This window comes from Microcaecilia unicolor, chromosome 1 (assembly GCF_901765095.1).
Source record: "Microcaecilia unicolor chromosome 1, aMicUni1.1, whole genome shotgun sequence".
NCBI lineage: Eukaryota > Metazoa > Chordata > Amphibia > Gymnophiona > Siphonopidae > Microcaecilia > Microcaecilia unicolor.
In genome coordinates this window covers 512,685,710-512,713,041 of record NC_044031.1, presented here as the reverse complement: position 1 = coordinate 512,713,041, position 27,332 = coordinate 512,685,710, and the positions used below count along the sequence as shown (strand labels likewise).

The 27,332-nt window shown below is 41.6% G+C and overlaps 1 protein-coding gene across 4 annotated transcripts in view; it reads right to left on the bottom strand.

Moving 5' to 3' along the window:
• SULF1 (sulfatase 1) overlaps positions 1 to 27,332 on the bottom strand; it is a 317,465-nt gene that overhangs the window by 51,589 nt on the left and 238,544 nt on the right. For all 4 annotated transcript variants that reach the window (XM_030215333.1, XM_030215349.1, XM_030215358.1 and 1 more), the window contains 2 exons: positions 12,046 to 12,262; positions 1,040 to 1,313 (listed from right to left, as the gene is read on the bottom strand). In XM_030215333.1, coding sequence (XP_030071193.1) covers positions 1,040 to 1,313; positions 12,046 to 12,262 — 491 coding nt within the window. The remainder of the gene's footprint in view (positions 1 to 1,039; positions 1,314 to 12,045; positions 12,263 to 27,332) is intronic.

Genomic DNA, 27,332 nt, shown 5'->3' with positions numbered 1-27,332 from the left:
GGTAACAGGAAGGGGAGGGGGGGGGGGTCTATTTTCCCTTCTTCCCTTCCCTTCTTTCAGGAAATTAAATTATGCTCTGCAGCGTGTGTGTTTCTTTCCTTTTTGAAAATGTGCAGTTCTTTTCTTTATTATTATCCATAGTTTGGTAAACTACTTTGTTCTGTAATACAGGTAAGGCAGTACAGTACATCTGAAATAAACAAGCACAGAGAAATGGGGTGTGTATAAGTAATGTAAAAAACTTCAAGGGGCGGATATTCAGCAAGATTTAACCGGTTAGGAAGGCACCTACATGGTTAAATCCCACTGCTGGCTCTGCTGTTGATATTCAGCAGCATTTAATTGGGTAGTACAGTTGAATATTGGCACAATCATCTGAGTTCCAGCCGACACTCAGGAGCAGGAGAGAGACGGACCCGGAAGAAGCTTGCCGGCATCAGGCTCCCCGTCGGAGGCCGGGCCCGGGGAATTTTGCCCCTCCTCACCCCCTCTCAGTGTCCCTGCTGCTATGGCACTCTCCAGTTACGGGTGGAGCTAGGAGTTAGTCAGTTAGCAGCAATTTTCAGTCCGCTAACCAGGTAAAGTTAGGACAGGAAAAAGGTTGTCCTAACATTATCCTAGCAACAGTCTGGATATCAGCCAGCACCTAGATAACTTCAGACAGCTGCCAAAAACCTAGATATTCGATACTGATAACTGGATTAGGCTCAATATTGAGTCACAAATATTTTGAAAACCAGAACTGTCTCAAATTGTCTTTGATCACTTGAATCAGTCCACAGGTTTGTACCTATGCTTTTTTTTCCTTGAACATCACTGAGAAAAACTGATTTAATGCTTGGTTTTCTAGATTGTTCTTTAAGGAAGATCAGTTTTCCAAAGCAGGAATAAAGTAGATGGCAGATCCAACTGTAGTTCCTTTTGAATGCTACTTTCTCCCTTTTGCCCTAAAGTAAATTGCTTTAAATCTAAAAAAATGAATAGGAACAGTAAATAAAAGAACCTATTTAATAAAAATAACATGAATATGCATTCTTACTTATGTGTTACTTTAACGGAGTCAGACTGGCTTACTGCATTTGTGTCATCAGCCAGCATTTCTTCATCATCCTCATCTCCAAGAGTTCCATCGTCATCACCCTCCTCCTCTTCAGTCTCCACCTCATCATCAAAATCATACTGACTCGTAGGAAAGCTTCCCGGCTGGAAAACCTGCAGTTCTTTTTCCTCCAGGTTTATATCATAGATTTCCCCTTCAAATTCAACAGCCAGTGACCGAGCTTGGCGAGTGTGAACAAATCGGGGCTTGAACTCTACAAACACAAATTTAAGAATTAAGGCACGATCGTTTCTTATGCCAATCAGAATAAAATAAAGACACAAGAGCCAAACATTACATGGTATGTCTTAATATGGAGTGCTTGTTAACCCAGGGGACGAACCTAGGAAATAATTTTCATAGAAAAATATTAGTAAAGAAGTGATTTTAATGATTTAGTTGTTTGTATTACTGTAAATAGCCTCAGACATCTCTTGTAGAGGTGTTGGTGGACACCTGGAATGCCCTCGAGGAGGAGTTGATGGAAATTAAAGGCAAGTCTTTTAACAGGTGCTAATTTGACAGCTAGCTGTAGAGAGAGGCGAATATGCCTTTTACCAAAGGAGAAATTGCATCTGTACTGATATGGAATAGGCAATTACAATCATCATAATTTTGCTTGGTTCTGTAATAAAATAAGGATCTGGTTTAAGGATTAAGGAGATTTGTGCACACTGCCTCCATTATATGCAAATTTCTTTCATGCATATTCTTTGTGGATATCCTGAAAACCTGACTGTCAAGGGGTACTCCAGGACTGGACTTGGAAATATTGCCTTACAGTACAGGGCCTCTTTTACAAAGCCACACTGCTGATTCTCAGTGTGGCAAATGAGAGGAAGCCCATTCAATTCCTATAGGCATCCTCTCACCTGCCCCAGTTACCTAATAAAATCCATTCCTCTACGTTTCATAGCAGACCTCATATCTCACCTAAACTACATGCTACAACATGGACACTTCCCTTAGGAAAATGGTAACATCCTACTCACCCCAATTCCAAAGGATATAAAGAAAAAAAAACCCAAATGAAATCACCAAATACCGCCTAGTAGCATCTATCCCACTGGTAGTCAAACTGATGGAAAGCATGGTAACCAAACAGCTCACCGATTACATAAATAAATTCTCAATATTACACGAATCACAATCAAGGTTTTCGCTCCAACCACAGCACCGAAACAGTACTAATTACTCTCCCAACCAAATTTAAACAAGAAATTGCAACCGGCAAAAGCATACTTCTCCTACAATTCAACATGTCTAGTGCGTTCAACATGGTTAACCACAACACACTACTAAACATTCTAGAATACTTCAGAATCAGTGGAAATGCACTTAGTTGGATTAAGGGTTTTCTAACCACTAGAACATATCAAGTGAAATCAAATTCGAACATATCACCACCATGGAAACCAGACTGTGGAGTACCCCAAGGATCACCACTATCACCGATCTTTTTCAACCTAATGATGACCCCACTAGCTCAGTCCTTATCCACCCAAGGCCTTAACCCTTACATTTACGTGGACGATGTCATGATATACATCCCTTACAAACATGATCTAATAGAAATCAACAATGAAATCAAACTTAACTTGAACATCATGAAATACACTGTCTCATCCTCTCATCCCAATACAACACGAACAAACCAACTAATATAAGCACCCCAGACTACACCCTTCTTGTTTCAGACAGCCTGAAAATTCTCTAAGTCACAATAGACCGAAACCTCACGCTAGAAAGCCAAGCAAAATCTAACATAGAAAATGTTCCACTCAATGTGGAAACTCAAACGTATAAAACCTTTCTTCCCAAGGGAAATATTTTGCAACTTGGCACAATCAATGGTACTGAGCCACCTAGACTACTGTAATGGAATCTATGCGGGATGCAAAGAAATAATCATAAATAAACTCCAAACTGCTCAAAACATTGCTGCCAGGCTTATATTTGGTAAAACGAGATTCAAAAGTGCCACACCCCTATGAGAAAAACTGCATTGGCTCCCAACCAAAGAATGTATTGCGTTCAAAATCTATACTCTGGTTCATAAAATCATCTATGCGAAGCCCCTGGATACAGGTTAAACCTCATAGACCTACCAACTAGAAACACAACAAGATCAACACGCTCATACCTAAACCTTCACCACCCAAGCTGCAAAGGACTCAAATACAAATCAACCTATGCATCCAGCTTCTCCTATATAAGCACGCAACTTTGGAATGCACTACCAAACGCCACAAAAACAACGTATGACCTACCAAACTTCTGGAAATCACTAAAGACTATCTTGTTCAAAAAGGCAAACCCTAACGATCCAACTTAAATGCATAAATCCTGCAACACAACGATACTAATACTTGAACTGGACATAACTTAACGCTTCCTCCTTTCTATTCCCTTATGTGTCTGTCACACAAGCACCTTATTATACCATAATATCACTCTGTATTTGTCACACCGGAAAGGCGATCGCCTCATGGTACTATGTAAGCCACATTGATTTATTTGTTGCATTTGTATCCCACATTTTCCCACCTATTTGCAGGCTTAATCAATCAATCAATCAATCAATCAATAAATAAATCCTCAGTGACAAGGTGGGGCAATGTGCACCATTACTTAGCACAGCTGCACTGGCTTCCTATATGAGAACACAATCAGTTTAAACTTATGAAAATAATGTTTAAACTGATTATTACCTCTATCTTAAGGAATGGTTGATACCTTATCTTCCAAAGATTGCTCTCCATTTAGAAGCTAGGCATATATTTGAGGTGCTAAACTGGAAGGATATGAGATTTGTCCAATGGAAGAAACGGGCTTTTAGGGTGATGGGCCTAGAAAGGTGGAATTGGCTCCCCCCCCAGTCGTTATCTTTCAAGAAAGGACAATAAGCAATATTTTTTACTCAAGGCTGTAGGGGATCTGAAAAGATGTATATTTTTTGTCTTTCATCTGTTTTTTAATATTTCTTGATTATTGTTTTATATTTATTGTAAACTCTTCAGAATGGAATTTTTTTTTATAATAGTGGGATAAAAATGTTTTAAATAAAAAATACATAAGTTTAAGATTGTAGACTATTTTCTTCTAGTAAGTCTCAAATAGTATTGGTTTCTTCATAGTCTTAATTCTAGTCACAATCCACTAGAGGGCACTAGATTCTAATTTTCCAATTGGCAAAAAGTTTAGGACTAGCACAAATGCTTCCCTGTGCACTGAGACCACTTTTAGCATGGATGTAAAATGACCGCATTTCCATTTTTCCTATTAATGGCCAAGTGCTAATTTCCCAATCTGTGCGTGCCTATTAGCGTATGAGCCCTTACAAAAAGGACTCCCTTACCGAAAAGGCGGAAAGGACTCACGCACTAATTGGTTTATTATGTGGCATTGTAGCTCCGGTAAACGATTAGCATTGGGCATGCCTACTCTTTGCCCCTCAAACACAGGGAAGTGTGTGCACACAGGGAAGCATGTGCAGATGCCAGAACTACTGCAGGATGCCTGAGCGTGCCCGGCGGTAGTACATTTTGGTGCATCGGGGGGGGGGGGGGGGGGCACACTTAGTAAAAAGACCACTTAATGTTTACATTTGTAAAGTTTGTATCTATATATATGTAGAAATGTTGTAATGTGTAAATTATAGCCTACAGCATATTATCAATGCTACATTTCCTCAAATCAACAAGTACAATTTGCTTTAAACTAACATCTTAATTTGTAGCTTTAGGGATGTATTTATCAAAGCATGTTCAAATATACTCAGAATGGAATTTAAAATCCTCAGTCAGGGACCTATTTACTAACCTGCAGTAAAGGTCCACCTTTCATACATGTTATCAAGACAGTAATGAGGTAGAAATTGCCGCCATGTTAATTTGTATGAATGGTATTCTGGTGATTTTTTCAGTGAAGGTAATTAAATGGAGGTATACATAAGTCATCAAGGTAAATCCAACATGCTCATTAAAATGTGGACATCTCTTAACCTGTATGCTCTCCCCTTCCTTGCCTTATTCTTATCCTCTTTGTCACATTTGCAGAACAACTTGCATTATGTGTTTAATGCAGGTTTTAACACAAGCTAGCAATTTTTGCCTTGTGATAAGAAATATTTTGTGTGTGGTAATGCTTATACATTTCTTCAAACCTGCATTCAACAGCTAACTTTCTTTAGTAAAAGGTCCCTTAGTCTTTTCCTATATAAATATTCTATTCAGCCATAGCTACAACAGATTTTACAGTACTCCTGCAGCAAACAGATAAGTACACCCTAATCCTAGGGATTTCCAAGGATGTGCCTTAAGATGACAGTAGAAGCTATGAGTAGCCCCTTCTCAAGAGGCACTTTCTCTGTTTTTGCATGCAGCATTATAGATTTATTTTGGATTTAGCTCAAATCTTTTTCATAGTAGCTCAAGGTACATTCAGGTACGTAGGTTATTTCCCTGTCCCTAGAGGGCTTAGAATCTAAGATTGTACCTGAGGCAATGGAGGGTTAAGTGACACCCAAGGAGCAGCAGCAGGATCTGAACTGCATTTCCCTGGTTGTCAGCCCAGTGCTGTAACCACTAGGCTATTTCCCCACTCCAATACAATGGAATACAGGGTAGAGAATTACCCTGTCACCGTGAGCTCTGTCCCTGTTCCATCCCTGTGAGCACTGTCCTCGTCCCTATGAGCACTGTCACCATCTCCGCAAGCTCTGTCTTATCCCACCTGCACAAGCCTTGAACAGTTATGATTTTATATTTAAATCTTTTTATTAAAGTATAAACGGAAACAATATTCTGTAGAACTGTCGTTTTAGGTATAGAAAACCTTTGAGAACAACTAGAAATTATTATGCTATGCGTAGAGATTATGCTAGAAATATTAGTAATCTGTCCATTTTGCAACCTTTACAGTGTTCAGAATATTCCTTGACTCCACTTCCCTGTCTATATGTTAATGCAAGGTCAGCAGTCAGTAAAGTGGATGTGATAAAGGATATGACTGAAGAGTCTATACCAGGTTTGGTATTTCTAACTGAAACCTGGTCTTCAATCGTTGATGGTCCTTGTTTGAATTCTAAGTGCCCAAATAGTTGCAAAGTTTTACATGTTGAGGCAAGGAATAAAAGGTGGGGGGTCTTGTTATCTTATATAAATCTTTTTTTTTTTCAATGAGTTTACTCGATCAACATTCTTCTTACCTTTTGGAAACTATTAAATGTTCTATTCAAGACTCTGCATTCATGGGCACTTTATGTTGTATAGTTATATATTGTCCTCCAGAAAAATGGTTAGTTTCTAGGAATTATAAGACTTTATATCTAAATATGCTACTCAATATCAGGCTACCTTGCTAGTGGGCTATGTTAACTTGCACCTCTATGACAGTTTGGATACCCAGCTCTGGCAGGATACACATTTCACATCTGACATATTCTAATCACAAAATAGAAAATAAATTTATGTTTCTATTTTTTGTTGTCTGGTCATTTTATTTTTCAAATCATGTTGGTTCTAGGCTCTGGTTTCTTTTTCCCTCTGTCTTCTCTTAATTCACTCGCCGGGGTCTCCTGCTCATTTGACATGTCTTCTTTCTCCATGCTCACCATCCATCTTTCCATCTCTGTGTACCTATCTTTCCCCATGTTCAGCATCTTCCTTCTTTCTGTCCCTTATACTTTCCTGTCCAGCATCTCCCCTGTGTCCATCTCCCTGCATTCATCATCACCACTCTATGTCCCTATCCTCTCCTTCTGTGTCCAGCATCACTCCTCTGTGCCCCTATGCCCCTGAAGCCCAGCATCTCCCTTCTGTGTTCCTATTCTCCCTCATGTCTAGCATCTTCCTTCTGTGTCCATGTATCCCCTCCCATGTCTGGCATTGCTCCTCTGTGTCCATATAGCATCTGAATGCTGCATTTCCCCTTTGTGACCCTGTCCCTGTGCTACACTCCATGCCCATCATCTCCTCTCTGTTTCTGTATACCTTCCTGTGTCCAGCTTCTTCCCTTTCTTCCTCCCCCACACTAATGTGTCTCTCTCCCTCTGTTCCTCCACTGCATGTTCTGTATTTCACTCCCTCTTTCTCCATCCCCTTGGTTCAGGATATCTCTTTTCCTCCCCTTCTTTGGTCTCCCCCCTGCAGGTCCAACACTTCTCTCCCTTCCTTCCAGTAGCCTCCCCATGGGTGCAACACCTCTTTTCTTCCGTCCCTCCAGTCCCTCCATGGGACTCCAGCACCTCTCTCTCTTCCCTCCCTCCAGACTTCCATGGGACTCCAGCATCTCTCCTCTAGCCCCCTCCCCACATGGGACCCCTGCATCTCTCTCCCTTCCCTCCCTCCAGTCCCCCATGGGATGCCAGCACCTCTCTCTCTTCCATCCCTCCAGTTCCCCCTCATGGGACTCCACTACCTCTATCCCTTCCCTTCCCTCCAGTTCCAGCCCCCCATCCCCCACAGCTCTAGCACCTCTATCCCTTCCCTTCTGCTCCAGCCCCCTTCCTCCTTCAGGTCCAGCAACTCTGTCCCCTTCAGCTCCAGCCCCCTCCCTCCCTTATTTGCTCCCTCCCTCCCTCCCTCCCAGGGGTCCAGCATCTCTGTCTCCTTCAGCTCCAGCCCTCCCGGGGGTCCAGCACCTCTGTCCAGCTCCAGCCCCCTCCCTTTCCTCCAGCAGTGCCCTGCCCCCGCAGGTCTGGAATTTTGTTTTCCTCCCCTATAGCTGTGGTGTCTCTACCTTATGCAGCCACAAAAAGATCTCCCATAGGCGTGGCAGAGGGAAGGTCCTGGAGCAGGCTTGTGAGGGATCCTCCTCACAGCTGCATAAGGTAGACAGATGCAGCGGGGAAGGGGAGGGGGGAAGGAAGACAGAGATGCCAGAACTGCAGTAATCACTTTTTTTTTTTTTTTACCATGGGAGCAAGACTTTTTACTGCACTCGTGGGTTATAAGTACATAAATATTGCCACACTGGGACAGACCAAAGGTCCATTAAGCCCAGCATCCTGTTTCCAACAGTGGCCAATCCAGGTCACAAATACTTGGCAAGATCCCGAAAAAGTTCAATACATTTTAAGCTGCTTAATCCAGAAATAGCAGTGGATTTTCCCCAAGTCAATTTAATAATAGTCTATAGACTTTTCCTTTAGGATGCCATTCAGACCTTTTTAAAACCCCGCTAAGCTAACCACCTTTACCACATTCTCTGGCAAAGAATTCCAGAGTTTGATTACACGTTAAGTGAAGAAAAATATTCTCCAATTCGTATTACATTTACTACTTTGTAGCTTCACCACATGCCCCCCTAGGTCTAGTATTTTTGGAAAAAGTAAATAAACGATTCATGTCTACCCGTTCCACTCCACTCATTATTTTATAGACCTCTTTCATATCTCCACTCAGCCATCTTTTCTCCAAGCTGAAGAGACCTGCTTTAGCCTTTCCTCACAGGGAAGTCGTCCCATCCCCTTTATCATTTTTGTCGGCCTTCTCTGTGCCTTTTCTAATTCCACTATTTCTTTTTTGAGATGCGGCAACCAGAATTGAACACAATATTCGAGGTGCGGTCACACCATAGACCAATACAAAGGCATTATAACATCCTCACTTTTGTTTTCCATTCCTTTCCTAATAATACCTAACATTCTATTTGCTCTTAGTCAGTGCATCACACTGAGCAGAGGGTTTCAACATATCATCAACAACGACGCCGAGATCCCTTTCTTGGTCGGTGACGCCTAACGTGGAACCTTGCATTACATAGCTATAGTTCGGGTTCCTCTTTCCCACATCCATCACTTTGCACTTGTTCACATTAAACGTCATCTGCCATTTAGACGCCCAGTCTCCCAGTCTCGTAAGGTCCTCTTGTAATTTTTCACAATCCTCTCGCAATTTAACAACTTTGAATTTATTTATTTATTAATTTGTAACATTTATATCCCACATTTTCCCACCTATTTGCAGGCTCAATGTGGCTTACATTTGCCGTAATGGCATTTACCATTCCGGGCTACAAATATGCACATGGTTTTACAATCAATTGCGTACATACATGGTATAGGAATACATTGTGATCTTGTGTAGGTGTCGGCATTATGTAATTGCTCAGGTGAGGTCATTAGGGTGAGAGTATTAATGTATGGCGGTGAGGTTAGTCGGCCTTTTGTGGTTGCATAGTAGACGATATTAGATTAGAAGTGGTACTATTTGTTCATTAAGGTCAATGAGAAATAACTTTTGTCATCAGCAAATTTAATTACCTCACTAGTAATTCCCATCTCTAGATCATTTATAAATATATTAAAAATCAGCGGTCCCAGCACAGATCCCTGGGGAACTCAACTATCTACCCTTCTCCATTGAGAATACTGACCATTTAACCCTACTCTCTGTTTTCTAGCCTTTAACCAATTTTTAGTCCACAGTAGAATACTACCTCCTATCCCATGACTCTCCTATTTTTTCTGGAGTCTTTCATGCGGTACTTTGTCAAATGCCTTTGAAAATCCACATACACAATCAGGCTCATTTCAAAAGAGAAAAACGTCCAAAAAGTGGCATAAGTCTGCATTTGGATGTTTTTCTCACAAAAACATCCAAATCGATATTTTCAAAATCTATTTTTAGATGTTTTTCTCTGAAGTCCACCAGAAGTGCATCCAAATCTCAAGGGGGAGTGCTAGGGGTGTGTTCAGGGTGGAACTTGGGCATTCCAAAGACTTAGATGTTTTTCAGCTATAATGGAACAAAACAAAACCGTCCAGGACTAAAACTTGGACGTTTTGAGCTAGACCTGTTTTTATTATGAATAAGGCACAAAAAGGTGCCCTAAATAACCAGATGACCACTGGAGAGAATCAGAATAACCTCCCTTTATTCTCCCAGTGGTCACTAACCCCCTCCCACCCCAAAAAAATGTGATTAAAAATATTACTTGTCAGTCTCTGATGTTATACTCAGGACCATTAGAATAGCATGCAGGTCCCTAGAGTAGTCTAGTGGTTGGTGCAATACACTGCAGACAGGTGCACCCAGGCTTCTATCTCCCCCTACCTGTTACACATGTGAAGGAAACTGAGTCCTCCAAAACCCACCAGAAACCCACTGTACCCACATATTGGTGCTCCTTTCACCTGTAAGGGGTATGGTAGTGGTGTACAGTTGGGAGTTGAGAGTTTTGGGGGGCTCAGCAGACAAGGTAAGGGAGCAATGGTGAGATGTGTGCCTGGGAACATTTTATAAAATCCACTGCAGTGCCCCCAAGGATGCCCTATTGTTTTCCTGGGATGTCACTTTTCCACTGTTCTACCTGATGCCAAGCTTTCTATTTTTGTTTTAAAACATCTAAGTCTTGTGTCTATTGTTTATCAGTAGATTTGGGCTTTGAATTCAGATCTATAGATGAAAAGGAGGTCTCATTACATATATCTAAATACCAGAGTGCTATTTTTCCATACTTCATAGCAAGAGTGTACATTCCCTAATTACCTGTCCCAATGCAACTGAAGCTTTTATCTCCTCAGTGCATGTAAATGATTTCATCCCTGTGTGGATTCTCTGATGCCGTGTGAGGCTTTCTTTCCAATCAAAGCTTTTACCACACTCAGGGCATGTAAATGGTTTCACTCCTTTGTGTATTCTCTGGTGCATTGTGAAGATTACCTTCTGACCAAACCTTTTACAAGACTCTATACATGCAAATGGTTTCTCTCCCATGTGGACTTTCTGTTGTACTTTGAGATTTACAGTACAACCAAAGCTTTTGCCACACTTAGAACAAGTGAATGGTTTCACTCTATTGTGGATTTTCTTGTGTTTTGCAAATCACAAAACATTTTTCCAAACAGCATTTTCAAAAGCAAAAGTTAGACTTTTTTTTTTGTTGAAAATGACCTTCTTTCCTGTTCTGAATTTGGACGTTTTTGTAAAACATCCAAATTCAAACTTAGACGTCATATCGAAAATGCCCCTCATTGTGCCCCAAGAAAATTGGAGCTCCTTCACCAGGTTTTGAAGCAGGACTCTCTAACCTGGAGACATTCACTGCATCCCGGCAAGGTTGCGCTCCATATGCTGTTGCAGAGGAGATGAAGTACAAGCCGGTGGGGGAACCGGACTCACCATCCCTTTTTCTTGGTATGCAGAATTGCGGGCAAACTTCGCAAGTATTGAATAATCCAAGAACAGCAAATAGGAGCACCGCAGTTCACCCGGTGTGTGCCGCCATCTTGCCCACCCTCCCAATTGGATGATTGTTTATTTATACACAAGAGAAGTTGCTGTTTACATCTTACTTTGCAAGACATTTTGAGTTGGGACATGACACAACTTCTTGGTTTGCAGTTAGAGTGATTTCACTTTATATATATATATTTTCACATTTTGTTTATATGGACACCATTTACAGAAGTAGTTTACTCAAAGATATGTCTGGGCACTTGAATGATAGACCATTTAGGGCTTATTTATTGAAGGTTGCATAGCCCTAATCACTGTGGGCCCCAGAGCCACGGTCACCATAGTAATATTTACACAGTAATCACTTCTACACAAATATTTTATTATTATTTAATTCACACACTCTCTGCTAACCTAAAACATTATACTTTTGATTGTAGCATTGTTCATTAATGTTTTCTGACTCATGGTTCGTTCTTGAGTTAACTGCTGTTAACTGCTTAAGCAGCAGGTAACACAGAGCAGCTAATACCAGTTCAGTAGGAGGCATTAAATGCATCCCTATTATCTGTAGTTCAGTTAATGTTTGTTAAGTGCATTGTCACTACATTAATTGCATGGGAAGGAGATGGGCACACCTCCAGCAGTTATTGCAGATTTCACATATTGATTTTGTCCACTAATGTGCAGATAAATGTTAATGCAGCTTAGTAAAAGGGGTCCTATATCACATATCAATATGCTTCCAATTCAGTGACTTACTTTTTGAATGGCTGGATCTCATGAAATGTCTTTGTTTTTTCCTCTGGGCTCTGCTGGTCTGGTAATCCATATCACCACAATTACATTCTTTTTCTTTACTGCCAAAAACCCGGGAACTGATGCTCCGCGTTCTCTTTCTTACCGCGAGGACATCGGTAAGTCCTTTGCACTTATGAATTCGCAGCTTGCCTGAAGTATCTTCAATGCATTGCCATTTCTGAAAGAGTAAAGAAGGTAACAACATTTCCAGATAATCTAAATGCCAAATGTCAGTGAACACGCACAAACATTTTAAATAAAAACACATCAGCATTCGTGAATGCGTGGTATGTCTATCAATGAAGAACTAAAGTGGGAAGAGAGCTTCTAAGACCATGTGCAAAGCTCCAGTGCAGATTTGATACAAAACAAAATGATTGTAGCTGGTTTCCAAAAGCACTGGGTCATAAATTTTAATAATTTTTTTGTTTTTGTAGAAAAACAAAGAAAGAAGTTCCCAATCTTACTACACGTCCTTCAAATTATATAAAATTGCAACAAAATATTAAGGGTGGTGGAGGAGAATACATCTACATAAATTCAGGGCCTGCTCAAAGGATTGTGGCACTCCAATCCAACTTTTGCATTGGTTCCCCCCACCCACCACCTGTATCAACACCCTCCTGCAACTTCCTTCCAGCCACCAGCCTGCCCACATCAGCTCCAAACCAGCCACCTCCACTTCTGCCCACCCGAATACCTGACTTACCCGAGGGTTTCCAAGCGGGACAGGGACAAGAGCAATCCCCACTTCCTCCTATTTTCCGGTGGCTGTCTGAAGACCACTGGACCACCAAGAAAAATGCTGGTAGGGCCCACAGGGATGGTGAGGGGCCGAGAACAGCCCTGGAATTTTAGGATCTGGCCTGAGAGCAACAGAGTGTGACTTTGAGGCCTAGTGCTCCCAGCACAGTAAAATAACCACAGCTTTTGGACAGTGTACATTACAAGTTGTGTTCTGGTTTTTACATAGTAATGAGCTGCTTTACACGCATTTGTATGTTTTGCATCTCATTACTATGTAACCTACGATGACCTAAATTTCACTATGGCAAGGCAAGCTGCATTAGAGCCCATTAAGTTGCATTAAGGGGCAAATAACATGACTTAAGGCCCTAACACAGCTTGATATGTTTTTTTTTTAAGAAATAGAAAAGGTCAATAGATAGCAATTGTTTTTATTTTTAACATTGACTTCATAAGGCAAAATGTTATTATTTTAAACAATACAGCAACATTTATATGTTTTTGCAGTGTTTGAATATCAATGGAACTGGATTTTAAAATCAAATAAATAAGACAACATTCAGGGGTATGTTTACTAAGGCACGCTAGCGTTTTTAACATGCCTATAAAGTTAAGGCACGTTAAGCGTTAATGCGCCAATATATTCCTATAAGCGTGTTAGTGCTTAATGCGCTTTAGCGTTTAATGCACTTTAAAAACGCTAACCAGCTTATAATTGAAAAAGAAAAACGCCTATATTGCGACCCAAATCTGGAGATAGACGTTTATCTCACAAAAACGAATTAAGCGGTATAATCGAAAGCCGAATTTGGACGTTTTCAACTGCACTCCATCGCGGATGCGGACAAAGTTGATGGGGGCGTGTCGAAGGCGTGGTGAAGGCGGAACTGGGGCGTGGTTATCGGGCGATCAGAGATGGGCGCCTTTCGCCGATTATGGAAGAAAAATATGCGTTTTTAGCGAGAATTTAGGGCACTTTTCCTGGACCCTGTTTTTCCACGAATAAGGCCCCAAAAAGTGCCCTAAATGACCAGATGACCACTGGAGGGAATCGGGGATGACCTCCCCTGACTCCCCCAGTGGTCACAAACCCCCTCCCACCACAAAATATGATGTTTCACAACTTTTTATTTTCACCCTCAAATGTCATACCCACCTCCCTGGCAGGTCACTGGAGCGGTTATTAGGGGGTGCAGTGGACTTCAGGCAGGTGGACCCAGGCCCCCCCCCCCCACCTATTACAATTGTGCTGGTAAATGGGAGCCCTCCAAACTTCCCCCCCCAAACCCACTGTACCCACATGTAGGTGCCCCCCTTCACCCCTTAGGGCTATAGTAATGGTGTAGACTTGTGGGCGGTGGGTTTTGAGGGGGATTTGGGGGGCTCAACACCCAAGGGAAGGGTGCTATGCACCTGGGAGCTCTTTTACCTTTTTTTTTTGTTTTTGTAAAAGTGCCCCCTAGGGTGCCCGGTTGGTGTCCTGGCATGTGAGGGGGACCAGTGCACTACGACTCCTGGCCCCTCCCACGAACAAATGCCTTGGATTTATTCATTTTTGAGCTGGGCGCTTTCATTTTCCATTATCACTGAAAAACAAAAACGCCCAGCTCACAAATTGTCGAATAAAACATGGACGTCTATTTTTTTTGAAAATACGGTTCGGTCCGCCCCTTCACGGACCCGTTCTCGGAGATAAACGCCCATGGAGATAGACGTTTTTGTTCAATTATGCCCCTCTAATGCACCTATAGCATGCCTTTGTAAACACAAGCGTGTCACTTCTACTGGAAAAACAGATCTTTGCCTACTGTTTACACAAGAGAGCTTGGGACAAGTGCATGGGGTCTCTAAGGGAGTGATAGGGACAGTGGATGGCATGGATGGGCAGACTGGATAGGCTATATGGTATTTATCTTCCTACATGTATGTGTTTCTATGTTTCTAGATAAAATTATGCGCACTGTTCTACATGAACAAATTCACCCATACGGGGGAGATTCTATATATGGCGCTGAAATCAGTGCTGACTAAGCATATTCTATAAATAGTGTCTAGATTTAGATGCGGTATATAGAATATGCTTAGTTGATATTTCAGCGCCTAAAATCTACATGCATCCATTTACACCAACTAAAACTTGACGTAAATCCCGGTGCATAGATTTACGCATACTAGGCCATATTCTATAACTTTGCACGTAAATTTTGGAATGTCCATCAAACGCCCATTTCCCCGCCTATAACCCTGCCCATTTTTACCTGCGCACATTAAAATTAGGTGCACTGCATTACAGAATATGCTCAGCAAGTTGTGTGTGTAAATTCTAATTAGTGCCAATTAGTGCTCATTATTGCTTTGTTAAGGGCTGATATCCATGCTGATTAGCTTGTTAAGCCAATTAAGTTACATGTGGTATTATAGACTCCATTTGGATTTTGGCGCAGATCTCTAGGCACGCTATATAGAATCCAGGGGATAGTTCAGAGGCATTGCCCTGTGGCAAGGAAGGCAAAAACATATGAATGCATTCTTTTGGCTGGATAAGCACCTGCAGAACAACGGGTACTTTTCCCAGGGGCAATGATCGTGAATCCTGTATTTTCCATAAGAAGAACTCTTATGTAATCTCTCACTTAAGGAAATCTAGTTACAGGATACAAGAAATGGAACATTTTAGGTGATCATGCCACCACTTTTAAACATTCTTTTTGCACAAATTGGGTTGGATAACGATTATTTGCATTGCCACAAAGAAATAAGCTTTGGCTGTTTGGCCAAATATTAACTGTGGTAGAAGAGCGGAGGTCTTGAGTTGGGGAAGAGTTTGGATGAAACTTTGCAGCATTTTTTAAGAGGATAGGTTGTTCATATCCGAGATGTTTTAGTGATACACATTTGGTTATACAATGCTATGATTTTTAATGTAATTAATGTATGCATGTTGCCAATTTTTTTTAAACTTTATTCATCAGAAGGGTATTCAAATACCCACAAGGAACATGCAAAGCTAACAAAGTTGTGTTAATAACATACTGTACTGGGATCTTGTCTTGATATTTTTCTAATAGCTGTTCAACTGTGAAAACCTTCACATGAATAATTAACAGTAGAGTGGAAATACAAGATACTGGCAGAGACAGATCACTTGGCTTGGTCTAGACTGCCCATTTGTATCTGCCTATTGTGCTGTCACAAATCTAACTTGTGTTCTCCCTCCTTTTTCCTGCCATTGTGTGTTTATCTCATACGTGTTTGAATTCTGTCTCTCTTCACTTGTTAGCTCAGCTTTAATAGGTGTCTGAGATTTAGCTGTCAATTTCTGGCTCAGCACCTGACACTTCTTCCGGCCCTTGCTTGCCTTATGCTTTTATACAGACTTTGCAGCTGGCAGTAATACTGCCCTTTACAAATGCCAGAAGTTAAATGTTACTTATTTGACAAGAACAAAGATGCTTGAGCCAAATCAAGCTATGCCTAGCAAGTTCTACTCCAGTTTTCTTCATAATATTATTTGTAGCTAGATTGATAGTACAGGATATTTTAGAATTACAATAATTAAAAAAACAAATACAATCTGGATGAACCTCGATAGGGCAGTGGTTCCCAAACTTGGTCCTGGAGGCACCTCAGACAGTCAGGTTTCCAGGATATCCACAATGAATATGCATCAGAGAGATCAGAGACAGCCTCTCTGCATTTGAACTGATTTTTCTTCAGCTCAGGAATTGCAGTATATATTGGCTCCCCCCACCGGCTCTGCCATCCAATCTCCGCTAAGCTCCTGCTCAGAAGGAAGGGATCCTCAGAAGCTTAGCGGAGATTGGGTGGCAGAGCCGGTGGGGGGAGTTGGGGCTAGTGGTTGGGAGGCAGGGCTAGTGCTGGGCAGACTTATACGGTCTGTGCCCTGAAAATAGCAGATACAAATCAAGGTCAGGTATACACAAAAAATAGCACATATGAATTATCTTGTTGGGCAGACTGGATGGACCGTGCAGGTCTTTCTCTGCTGTCATCTACTATGTTAGTTGTTACTTATGCATTTACCAGTGAATATATTTAGAAACCCTGATGAAGGTTATTCGAAACTTGGCCAGGATGGGTCTAGTTTTCATTAAAGTTACATTTGAGTGAACTTTTGCTGTCTTATCCTTCCTTGGATCACTGTTGCTTTTTGTACTGTCTGCCCAAATTTGGGTGCCGTTTACTGAATCTAGTTCATGGTGGGTAATTACCTTGTATCATTTATTTATTTGCGCATTTATATTTTGCCTAGATTAAGTGGAGTACAAAGTTAGCATATATAGGGACTCATTTTTGAAACAGAAAAATGTCAAAAAAAGTGCCACAAAGAGGCAGATGGATTTTTTTCATTTGCCAAAATGTCCAAATTGCTATTTTTAAAACCCATTTTAAAGATGTTTTTCTAAGCAGTTCGTCTGCAGTATGTCCAAATCACAAGGGGGCATGCTGAGGGCAGGATTTGGGCATGCCCAGAACGTGGATGCTTTTCAGCCAAAATGGAGCAAACAAAAAACGTTCAGGGATAAAAGTTAGGCGTTATGGTCTAGACCTGGTTCAATCACAACTAAGTCGCAAAAAGTTGTCCTAGATGACCAGATGAGCACTGGAGGGATTAAAGCATTACCTCCCCCCCTTATTTTCCTAGTGGCCCCTCTCATCCCCCAAAGATGTGAAAGAAACAGTATATACCAGCCTTTGGCAGCTTCAGATATTATAGTCAGGCCTATTAGAGCAGCAAATATATCCCTGGAGTAATCTAGTGGTCAGTGCAGTGCTCTGTAGAGAAGGGAACTGTGACACAAAAGTATGTTTGAAGCTTCTAAAACTGCCTTAATTAATTCTTGAAGTGTATTTCTCTAGTTTGGCCAGCAGGTGGTGCAAGTTATGTTTTAAGCTGTTGCAAAGAACTGACCTTTCCTTCTTTAGTTAACACAAATAAAGGAAATGCCTGCAGTGATGTAACCAACTATTTTTTAAACTTGTTGTTCTGGGCTCTGATTGTCCCAGAAGCTCATTTTCATTTGGATTTTACTGGCTTTCCCCCCAGTCTTAGCCAGGAAGAAGAGAGAACAGGATCTCTTTCCTGAGGCTCAGTAAACAATTATGTCCTGATCTCCCCAGGTACTTTTTAGAAAGTAAACAAAATGTTTAGATAGTTTTATAATTGATCCATATTTCAGTTACTTGTTATTGTTTGCTGATTACACTTTTTTTTTGTTCATTGTTCAATTTTTAAGATAATAAACAATTTAGTTTGTTGCCTGTACCTGTCTTGACTGATAAAGAATCTTGATGGTTTGTGTGTTAGGTCTGTGAATGCTTTCTGGGAACTGTGGGACCACTGGGAATGTGGCCCCAGTAACCTAGAAATCACTGGGGATAATTTGTGAGAGACTCACCCAGAGGTGGTTGGAATCCAGTCGGTGGGAGGAGGGTGCTAGTGTAGACCACAAGTGGCAGGTGCTGACGGACTTGAGCTGTGCTGGGGATAGACCCTCTAAGTGACCATGGGGTAACCCCAGGCAGGTGGCTTGGCATTTCATGACAGGGACCCAAGTCTATATTCCACTCTAACTGTTGGAAAATGTGAGTACTCAAAATCCACCAAAAACCTACTATACCCACATGTAGGTGACACCTGCAGACATAAGGCTATTGTAGTGATGTATAGTTGGGTATAGTAGGTATTTGGTGGGGTTGGTAGTGCTCACACTTTCCAAAACCCACAAAAATACTACTGTACACCACTACAATAGCCTTTATGTGTGCAGATGTTTTTGGTGGGTGTGGAGTGCTCACCATACAATATAAGGGGGTAACGATGAGATGTATATCTGGGACCTTTTATATTAAGCCCACTGCAGTGCCCCCTAGGGAGGTCTACTGCAACGATCTCTAGGGTAGTCCAATGCAGCGTCCCCTAGTGAGTTCAGTGCAGTGGTGTAGCCAGAAATTTTCAATAGTGGGTGCATCTCACGCTGCATTTTCCTCTTCTCCCTCCTGCTGCATTTCTCCCTTCCCTGCCTCACAAAACTCTCACCAATCCCTCCCTCCCCATGCCCCCGTACCTTAAAATCACCTACAGTCTAAGCCCGGGCAGAGCCAGCAGCAGTGCCACTCATATGCTGCTTGTGGCCTACACTCGGGCTTTCTCTTGAACTTTTTTGCCCCTTCTGATGCGACTTCCTGTTTCTGAAGAGTCGGGGCGGTTCAGAGGGAAAGCCCTGGTGCAGGCCACAGGCAGCCTATGAGTGCCACTGCGACTGCCACTACCTGGGCAAAGGCTGGAGGTGATTTTAAGGCATGAGGGGGAGTGGGGGGAGAGAGGGAATGATGAGAGCTTTGCAGGGCCAGGAAAGGAAGAGAAGGGAGAGATGTGGCAGGAGAGAGAAGGGAGGAACTGGCAGGGGGTGCATACACAACACACGCACCTTGAATGGATACGCCACTGTCCCTCTGCTCTGCTGTGATGTCTGTATGGCCAGTCTACTAAGAATGCTGGCCCTCCCATACATCCCAAAGACTTTTTTTTAATGCGTTTATCCCTTGGATGTTTTTTCGAAAATGGTCACAAAAGAAAAATGCACTGAGCACAAACATCTAAAAACGTCTAGGAAATGGCTATTTTCAAAACAAAAAGATGTTTTTCTGGTTCAAAAATCATTGTGTTCAGCACTTGATTTTTGGATGTTTTCAGCAAAATGTCCTTAATTGGATTTATTCATCATATCGAAAATGCCCCTCATAAACAAGTAATAAAAGATAAAATAACATAAAAAGCCATCATAAAAATAAAAGGAAAAATGAAATTCAAATCCAAAATCCACTATCAGACATATTTTAAAGTAATACAAAACCCTACAAATGTCACAAATTTCCAGGAGTCACACAAGAAGGGCCTAGCTAAGAAAAGCAGCACTAGAACATCAATACACCTATTGGAAAACTAAACAAGCCAGATTAGTACAGATAGATCCCGCATAGGCATTTCAGTGCTAGAAGAATACCAGGTCTCTTCCGCATACACAGAACACAGATAAACCCTCACCAAATATAGAATATGTAATAACAGACTAAAAAAAGAAATATGTAGACAAAAATTAAACTGAACTCTCAAGCAGCCAGACTTTGCACACAATACACCAGGAAAACAGTAGTGTGTTCCCTCATACTGTGCAAAATATAAAGACAGCAGGTGTAAATTTCAAAACTGGACATATTCTATATACTACATTACAAATTAAGGAGTCCATTTACTAAGGTGCTCTAAGCACATGCTAAATGCTAAGATGACCATTTTATATCTACGGGCTTCTTAGCATTTAGCACATACATTAATGCATGCTAAATCTATTATGGTATACTGTTCAAACCAAAAGAAGGTGGTTTAGGCTTTTGAAAGCTAACTGAAAAATGTATTCACTTAGTCCAATAGAAAACCATCACCTTTCACTTTGCACTGTTTGTAATATGCTAATTTTTAAATTAAAAATAATTTTTTTTCTACCTGTGTGGTCTGCTCATTTAATGTTTCTAATCGTGTTGATTCCAGTCTCTGGTTTCTGCTCTCTTGCGAGGGTTCCCTTTTCCATTTGTCATTTTTCTATCTCCTCCTTTCTTCTTCACTTCCTTCATTACATCCATATCCAGCACTGGTCTTTTCCTTCCAGTTTTTTCCATTTACTTTTCTGCCTTTCTGTCCAGATTTCATTACTACTAGCTGGTTTTCAATTTCTCTCTCTTTACTGCATCTACCTACAAGTTTCCAACTCTTTTCCTCACACCGGCCCCCTTCCTCATATTCCCCAGAATTTAACTCAGTCCTCTTCTCCTTCTGTCCTCTCTCCCCCTATTCCATCCTGTTTCCTTCCATCTCCCTCTATTCCATCCAGTATCTTCTCCTTCTCTCTCCCTTCCATATTATGAACCTTCTCAATTGCAATTTTTCTTGGAAGGTAGAGGGTTTGTGTTATTAGCTCTTTAGTTTCTTCTTTCACCTACTAAAGAATCGAAGGTATAAGTTAATATGGAATGGACACACTGCATATTTCTTTTTTTTTTTCTCTAATCTTTTTCTTTTGACCAGCTTCCTCTGGTATTTCTTGGGTTGGATTCTACTCCTTAAGTGTGGTCTAGCATAGCTGATTATGTTTAGTTTAGATTGCTGAGAGGTGTATTCTTGAACTGTTTTGTGTAATCATGCTTGATATGCTTCAGGACTTTTCTTAAATCAATATATTTAAATGATTAAAAAAAAAAAAAAGAAAGAGAGAGAACTGATGCAAAAATGTCAAATGTGTGGGAACCATTCAGTCTTAAGGCCAGACAAGCAGACTTCCTTTCCAAAGACTCTATCAATCCAGTAGACAGTCACCCCAATGAAAAATTTCCCATGGGATGATGTTATCAATAGAAATCAAACAAAATAAAACATGGAAAAGAAAATAAGATGATAATAATCAAGAAATGTATTAAGTTATGTCCAATAAAAAAGGTATCATCTTATTTTCTTTTCCATGTTTTATTTTGTTTGATTTCTATTGATAACATCATCCCATGGGAAATTTTTCATTGGGGTGACTGTCTACTGGATTTCCATGTTTTATTTTGTTTGATTTCTATTGATAACCTTAAGAGTGGACTAACACGGCTACCACACTCCTCTACCATGGGATGATGAGAAGTCTGTTTGGTAGAGACTTCTCTCTGTTTACCAAGAATTACAAACAGTTTCAGCTTCATCTTCAGTGTCATCTGCTTTAAAGGGACCCAACTCATTACTGTTCTGCTTGGCTGGAGACAAGTAACCAGTTTAACAAACTGTTCTTACAGGCTATATTCACTGAACAGCAAAATTTAAGATGAGATGATCTTGATTGTGTGATGAGCTTTGCAATAGCAAAATCCTATTCCTGGTTTTGCTGTTTCATTTGGTTTACTGAGGAATGATTGCCACAAAACACCTAGCCACCTGCCTGGGGTTACCCCGTGGCCACTTAGAGGGTCTATCCCTAGTATAGCTCAAGTCAGCCTGCACCTGCTGCTTGTGCTCTACACTAACACCCTCCTCCCACCGACTGGGTCACAACTGCCTCTGGGTGAGTCTCCCACTCTCAAATTATCCCCAGTGATTTCTAGGTTACTGGGGCTACACTCCCAGTAGTCCCACAGTTCCCAGAAAGCACTCACAGACCCAACACACAAACTACCAGGATTCTTTATCAGTCCAGACAGGCAGAGTCAACAAACTAAACAGGTTTATTGTGACACTGGAATAATGAACAAAAATAAATGTGCAATTAGCAAACAATAACAGGTAACTGAATTATGAATCAATTATAAACAGTGGAGTTCCTAGGGGGGGCGGTGGGTGCGGTCCACCCCGGGTGCATGCCGCTGGGGGGGGGGTGCCGCACGCGCCTGTCCTCTGTTCGTTCCATGCTTCTTCTCTGCTCCGGAACAGGTTACTTCCTGTTCCGGGGCAGAGAAGAAGCATGGAATGAACGGAGGGCAGGCGCGCACGGCACCCCCCCCAGTGACGTGCACCCGGGGGGGATTCTTTCGCGGGAGGTGTCCTTTTGCCAGGGGGGGTCGTACTGCATCCGGGGGGGCGCTGCACCCGGGGGGACGGGGCGCATCGGCGATCCGCCCCGGGTGTCAGCCCCCCTAGGAATGCCACTGATTATAAACACTAACTAAACATTTGGTTACTTCCGAAAAAGTATCTAGGGAAATCAGGATATATATAGCTGTTCACCAGTTATCAAATATAACTGTTTTTTTTACAGGGTTTCAGCAAAGAGCTCTCTCTCTTCTCCCAGGCTGAAACTGAAGCAACAGCCAGCATCTGCTGGGTAATTTCAGAGCCCAGAGCAGTCAGGTTTCAAATAAAAAATGGTTACATCACTACAGGCACTTCCTATTACCTGTGTTCCAACTAAAAGAAAGAGAAGTCAGTCCTCTGTAACAGCGTTAAGCATAAACATGCACTATCTGTGGGCCAAATAGGAGAAATACACTTCAGAACATAATCAATGCAGGAAAATATCCAATACATTTTACAGGCTTAAAACACACTGTTTCTTCACAATCATCATGTACATCTCACTCTGCTTTTACATTTTACTTTAAGCATCAGATGTGACTGAGTAAAAGTAGTAAAAATTAGCAAAATTATTATTCAGTAAAAGTAACAAATGTTTTCCTATACTTCTTTACAAGTAAAAGTGGCAAAACTTTTACTTAAGTACAGTAATTAGTTACATTTGCTTAGTTACTATATGATACTGGTGACATCTGTTTTGCATCTGTTGAAAGTGGTGGAACATGAGACGTCCTCATGTTGCAGACCAGAAGCATGATTCATATGTGTGTATGTTCGTGACAGAAATGTCAAAGAAAGCTTCTGGTTGGGTGGGGACACTTTGGTGCTGTTGTGTGCAGAGCAAATATAATTCTTCACAGTTTGCCACCCAGAAGCTGGACATAATTTCAAACTGCAGAGCTGTAGATCTCATTTCAAACAGAGTGCCACCTCATTATCTAATTCAACCAAGGGAAAGAATTCAACAGCACAGAACCAGTTCGTTTAATTACAATGAACTGAATTAAACTTTTTCCCACTTTAGTTTGAGAGCAATTTTTTTGGACTATCGTTTGTAAATTGCAGCACATGGGGGCTACTTTAATAATCCTTCCACCCCACCCTTTATTTAGTACAAAAATCTTTTGCAAAAAGACCTCAGGATAATCATGGTTTACAGACCTAGCCCAGAGAACGTCTGTCCAGAGGGCAGAATTTCCTCTACCTGAGGATCTCAGGTGTTATAACCATACAACCAGACAACCCCACAACTATCAACACCCCAGATTACACCCTCCCTATCTCAGACAGCCTGAAAATCCTCGGCGTTACATTGGACCGCAATCTAACACTAGAGAGCCAAGTGACATCCACAACAAAGAAAATGTTCCACTCAATGTGGAAACTCAAACGCGTGAAACAATTCTTCCCAAGGGAAACATTTTGCAACCTGATACAATCAATGGTACTAAGCCATTTAGACTACTGCAATTGAATTTATGCGGGATGCAAAGAATAAGAAACTTCAGACCGCTGAAAACAAGGCAGCTAGACTTATCTTTGGAAAAACACGATTTGAAAGCGCAAAACCCAAAACTACACTGGCTCCCAATCAAAGAACGCATTGCTTTCAAAATCTGCACTCCTCGAAATCTCCTCCTTGAAATCCACCACCTGTTCTTCAGACCCCACCCCCACCAACCTACTTAGCACCATTGCTCCTACTATCACCCCCACCATCTGCCATATCCTCAACCTCTCTCTCTCCACTGCAAATGTCCCAGATACCTTCAAGCATGCTGTGGTCACACCACTCCTCAAAAAACCATCTCTTGACCCTACCTGTCCCTCCAACTACCACCCCATTTCCCTCCTACCCTTCCTCTCCAAGATACTTGAACGCGCCCGTTCACAGCCGCTGCATTGATTTTCTCTCCTCTCATGCCATCCTCGATCCGCTTCAATCCGGCTTTCGCCCCCTACACTTGACAGAAACGGCACTATCTAAAGTCTGCAATGACCTGTTCCTCGCCAAATCCAAAGGTCACTACTCCATCCTCGTCCTCCTCGACCTATCCGCCGCATTTGACACTGTCAATCACAACCTACTTCTTGACACACTGTCCTCCTTTGGGTTCCAGGGCTCTGTCCTCTCCTGGTTCTTCTCTTATCTCTCCCATCGTACCTTCAGAGTACACTCTCATGGTTCGTCCTCCTCCCCTATCCCGCTCTCTGTTAGAGTTCCTCAGGGATCTGTCCTTGGGCCCCTCCTTTTCTCAATCTACACCTCTTCCTTAGGCTCCCTGATCTCATCTCATGGTTTCCATTATCATCTTTATGCTGACGACACCCAGCTGTATCTCTCCACACCAGACATCACTGCGGAAACCCAGGCCAAAGTATCGGCCTGCTTATCCGACATTGCTGCCTGGATGTCCAACCGCCACCTGAAACTGAACATGGCCAAGACTGAACTTATTGTTTTCCCACCCAAACCCACCTCTCCTCTCCCTTCACTCTCTATCTCAGTTGATAACACCCTCATCATCCCCGTCTCATCTGCCCGCAACCTCGGCGTCATCTTTGACTCCTCCCTCTCCTTCTCTGCGCATATCCAGCAGATAGCCAAGACCTGTCACTTCTTCCTCTACAACGTTAGCAAAATTCGCCCTTTCCTCTCTGAGCACACCACCCGAACTCTCATCCACTCTCTCATTACCTCTCGCCTTGACTACTGCAACCTACTCCTCACCAGCCTCCCACTTAGCCACCTATCCCCCCTTCAGTCCATCCAGAACTCTGCCGCACGTCTCATCTTCCGCCTTGACCGATATACTCATATCACCCCTCTCCTCAAGTCATTTCACTGGCTTCCGATCAGATACCACATACAGTTCAAGCTTCTCCTACTAACCTACAAATGCACTCGATCTGCAGCCCCTCCTTACCTCTCTACCCTCATCTCCCCTTACGTCCCTACCCGTAACCTCCGCTCTCAAGACAAATCCCTCCTTTTAATACCCTTCTCCACCACCGCCAACTCTAGGCTCCGCCCTTTCTGCCACGCCTCACCCCATGCTTGGAACAAACTCCCTGAGCCCATACGCCAGGCCCCCTCCCTACCCATCTTCAAATCATTGCTCAAAACCCACCTCTTCAATGTCGCTTTCGGCACCTAATCACAACACCTCTACTCAGGAAATCTAGACTACCCAACTTGACATTTTGTCCTTTAGATTGTAAGCTCTTCTGAGCAGGGACCGTCCTTAGTTATTAATTTGTACAGCGCTGCGTAATCCTAGTAGTGCTCTAGATATGTTAAGTAGTAGTAGTAGTAGTAGTGGTTCACAAAATTCTCTACGGTGAAGCCCCGGGATACATGACAGACCTGATCGACCTACCAACTAGAAACAAATCCGAATCAACACGAACATACCTAAATCTGCACTACCCAAGCTGCAAAGGACTCAAATACAAATCAACCTACGCATCCAGTTTTTCCTACATAAGCACACAACTGTGGAACGCATTACCAAAAGCCTTGAAAACTACGTACGACCACCTAAACCTCCGGAAAAAACTAAAAACTAACCTGTTTAAAAAGGCATACCCTATCAATCCAACATAAATGCCTGATCTCTGCAACACAACAAAACTAAAGTACATAATGGACATAACCCAACTCTTCTGTTGTACGATTCCCTAATGTGGCTGTACCACATGAACTTTATCTTACCACAATATCACTTTGTATTTGTTTACACCGGAGTCTGCAAACACCTCTCCGGTACTATGTAAGCCACATTGAGCCTACAAATAGGTGGGAAAATGTGGGATACAAATGTAACAAATAAATAAATAAATAAATAAATAAAGTAATACTCTAGAAAACACAAGCCCTGAGGATATATTTGATAAATGAACAGGCTCCTAAGCAAATCCCAAATCATTCTTATCTGAAAAACCATAAAAAAGATGTCTCAGGGCAGCAGAAATAGTTATTATGAGCAGTCATTAATGGTGCACCTAGTTAATTGGCCATGTTTAACGTGCTGATTATATTTTGCATGTAAGATTGACTGCTTTTGTCAGTATAATGGGATGTTCACTTCTGTGTTTTACTGTTTCTTATGTGAATTTCTTATCTGCTTAGAACACACTGTAGAAGCTAAATATTATAAATACAGAAATAATGTCCTCAATTCACTTGTTTCTCATTGTTAGCATTTGCAAGGTTTTTTTTCTTGACAGAATCCCTCCTTTTTTTTTTTTTTTACCCCATTATATTCTTTTTTATTAAATGGAAAATGCACATCCTTTATTTTGGCCACACTGTTTGAGTTTCAAATGCTTTATCTTAACCTTGCAAAATGTATTTGGATTCATCTTTACATTGATAGCTCAAGGCAAGTTACATGCAAGCACAGTAGTTACCCCACCACAAAAGTTTTACAATATAAGGGCCTCTTTTACTAACATGCATGACTGTGTTGATATGTAATGTGAGTTATGTACTTATTTTATTTATTTATTTGTTACATTTGCACTCCACATTTTCCCACCTATTTGCAGGCTCAATGTGGTTTACATAGTACCATGAGGCGTTAGCCACCTCCGGTGACGAAACAAATACAGAATGATGTTATTGTCAATGAGATAAATGTGTTACAGACATATTAGGGAATCGTAGAGAAGAGGAATTGTATAGTGTTCATTACAAGTTTTGGTTTCTTTGTGTTGCTGGGTTCAGGTGTTTAAGTTGCGTCAGTAGGGTATGCCTTTTCGAACAGGTTGGTCTTTAGTGATTTCTGGAAGTTGAGGTGGTCGTACGTTGTTTTTACGGTTTTTGGTAGTGTATTCCAAAGTTGCTTGCTTATATAGGAGAAGTTGGATCCAT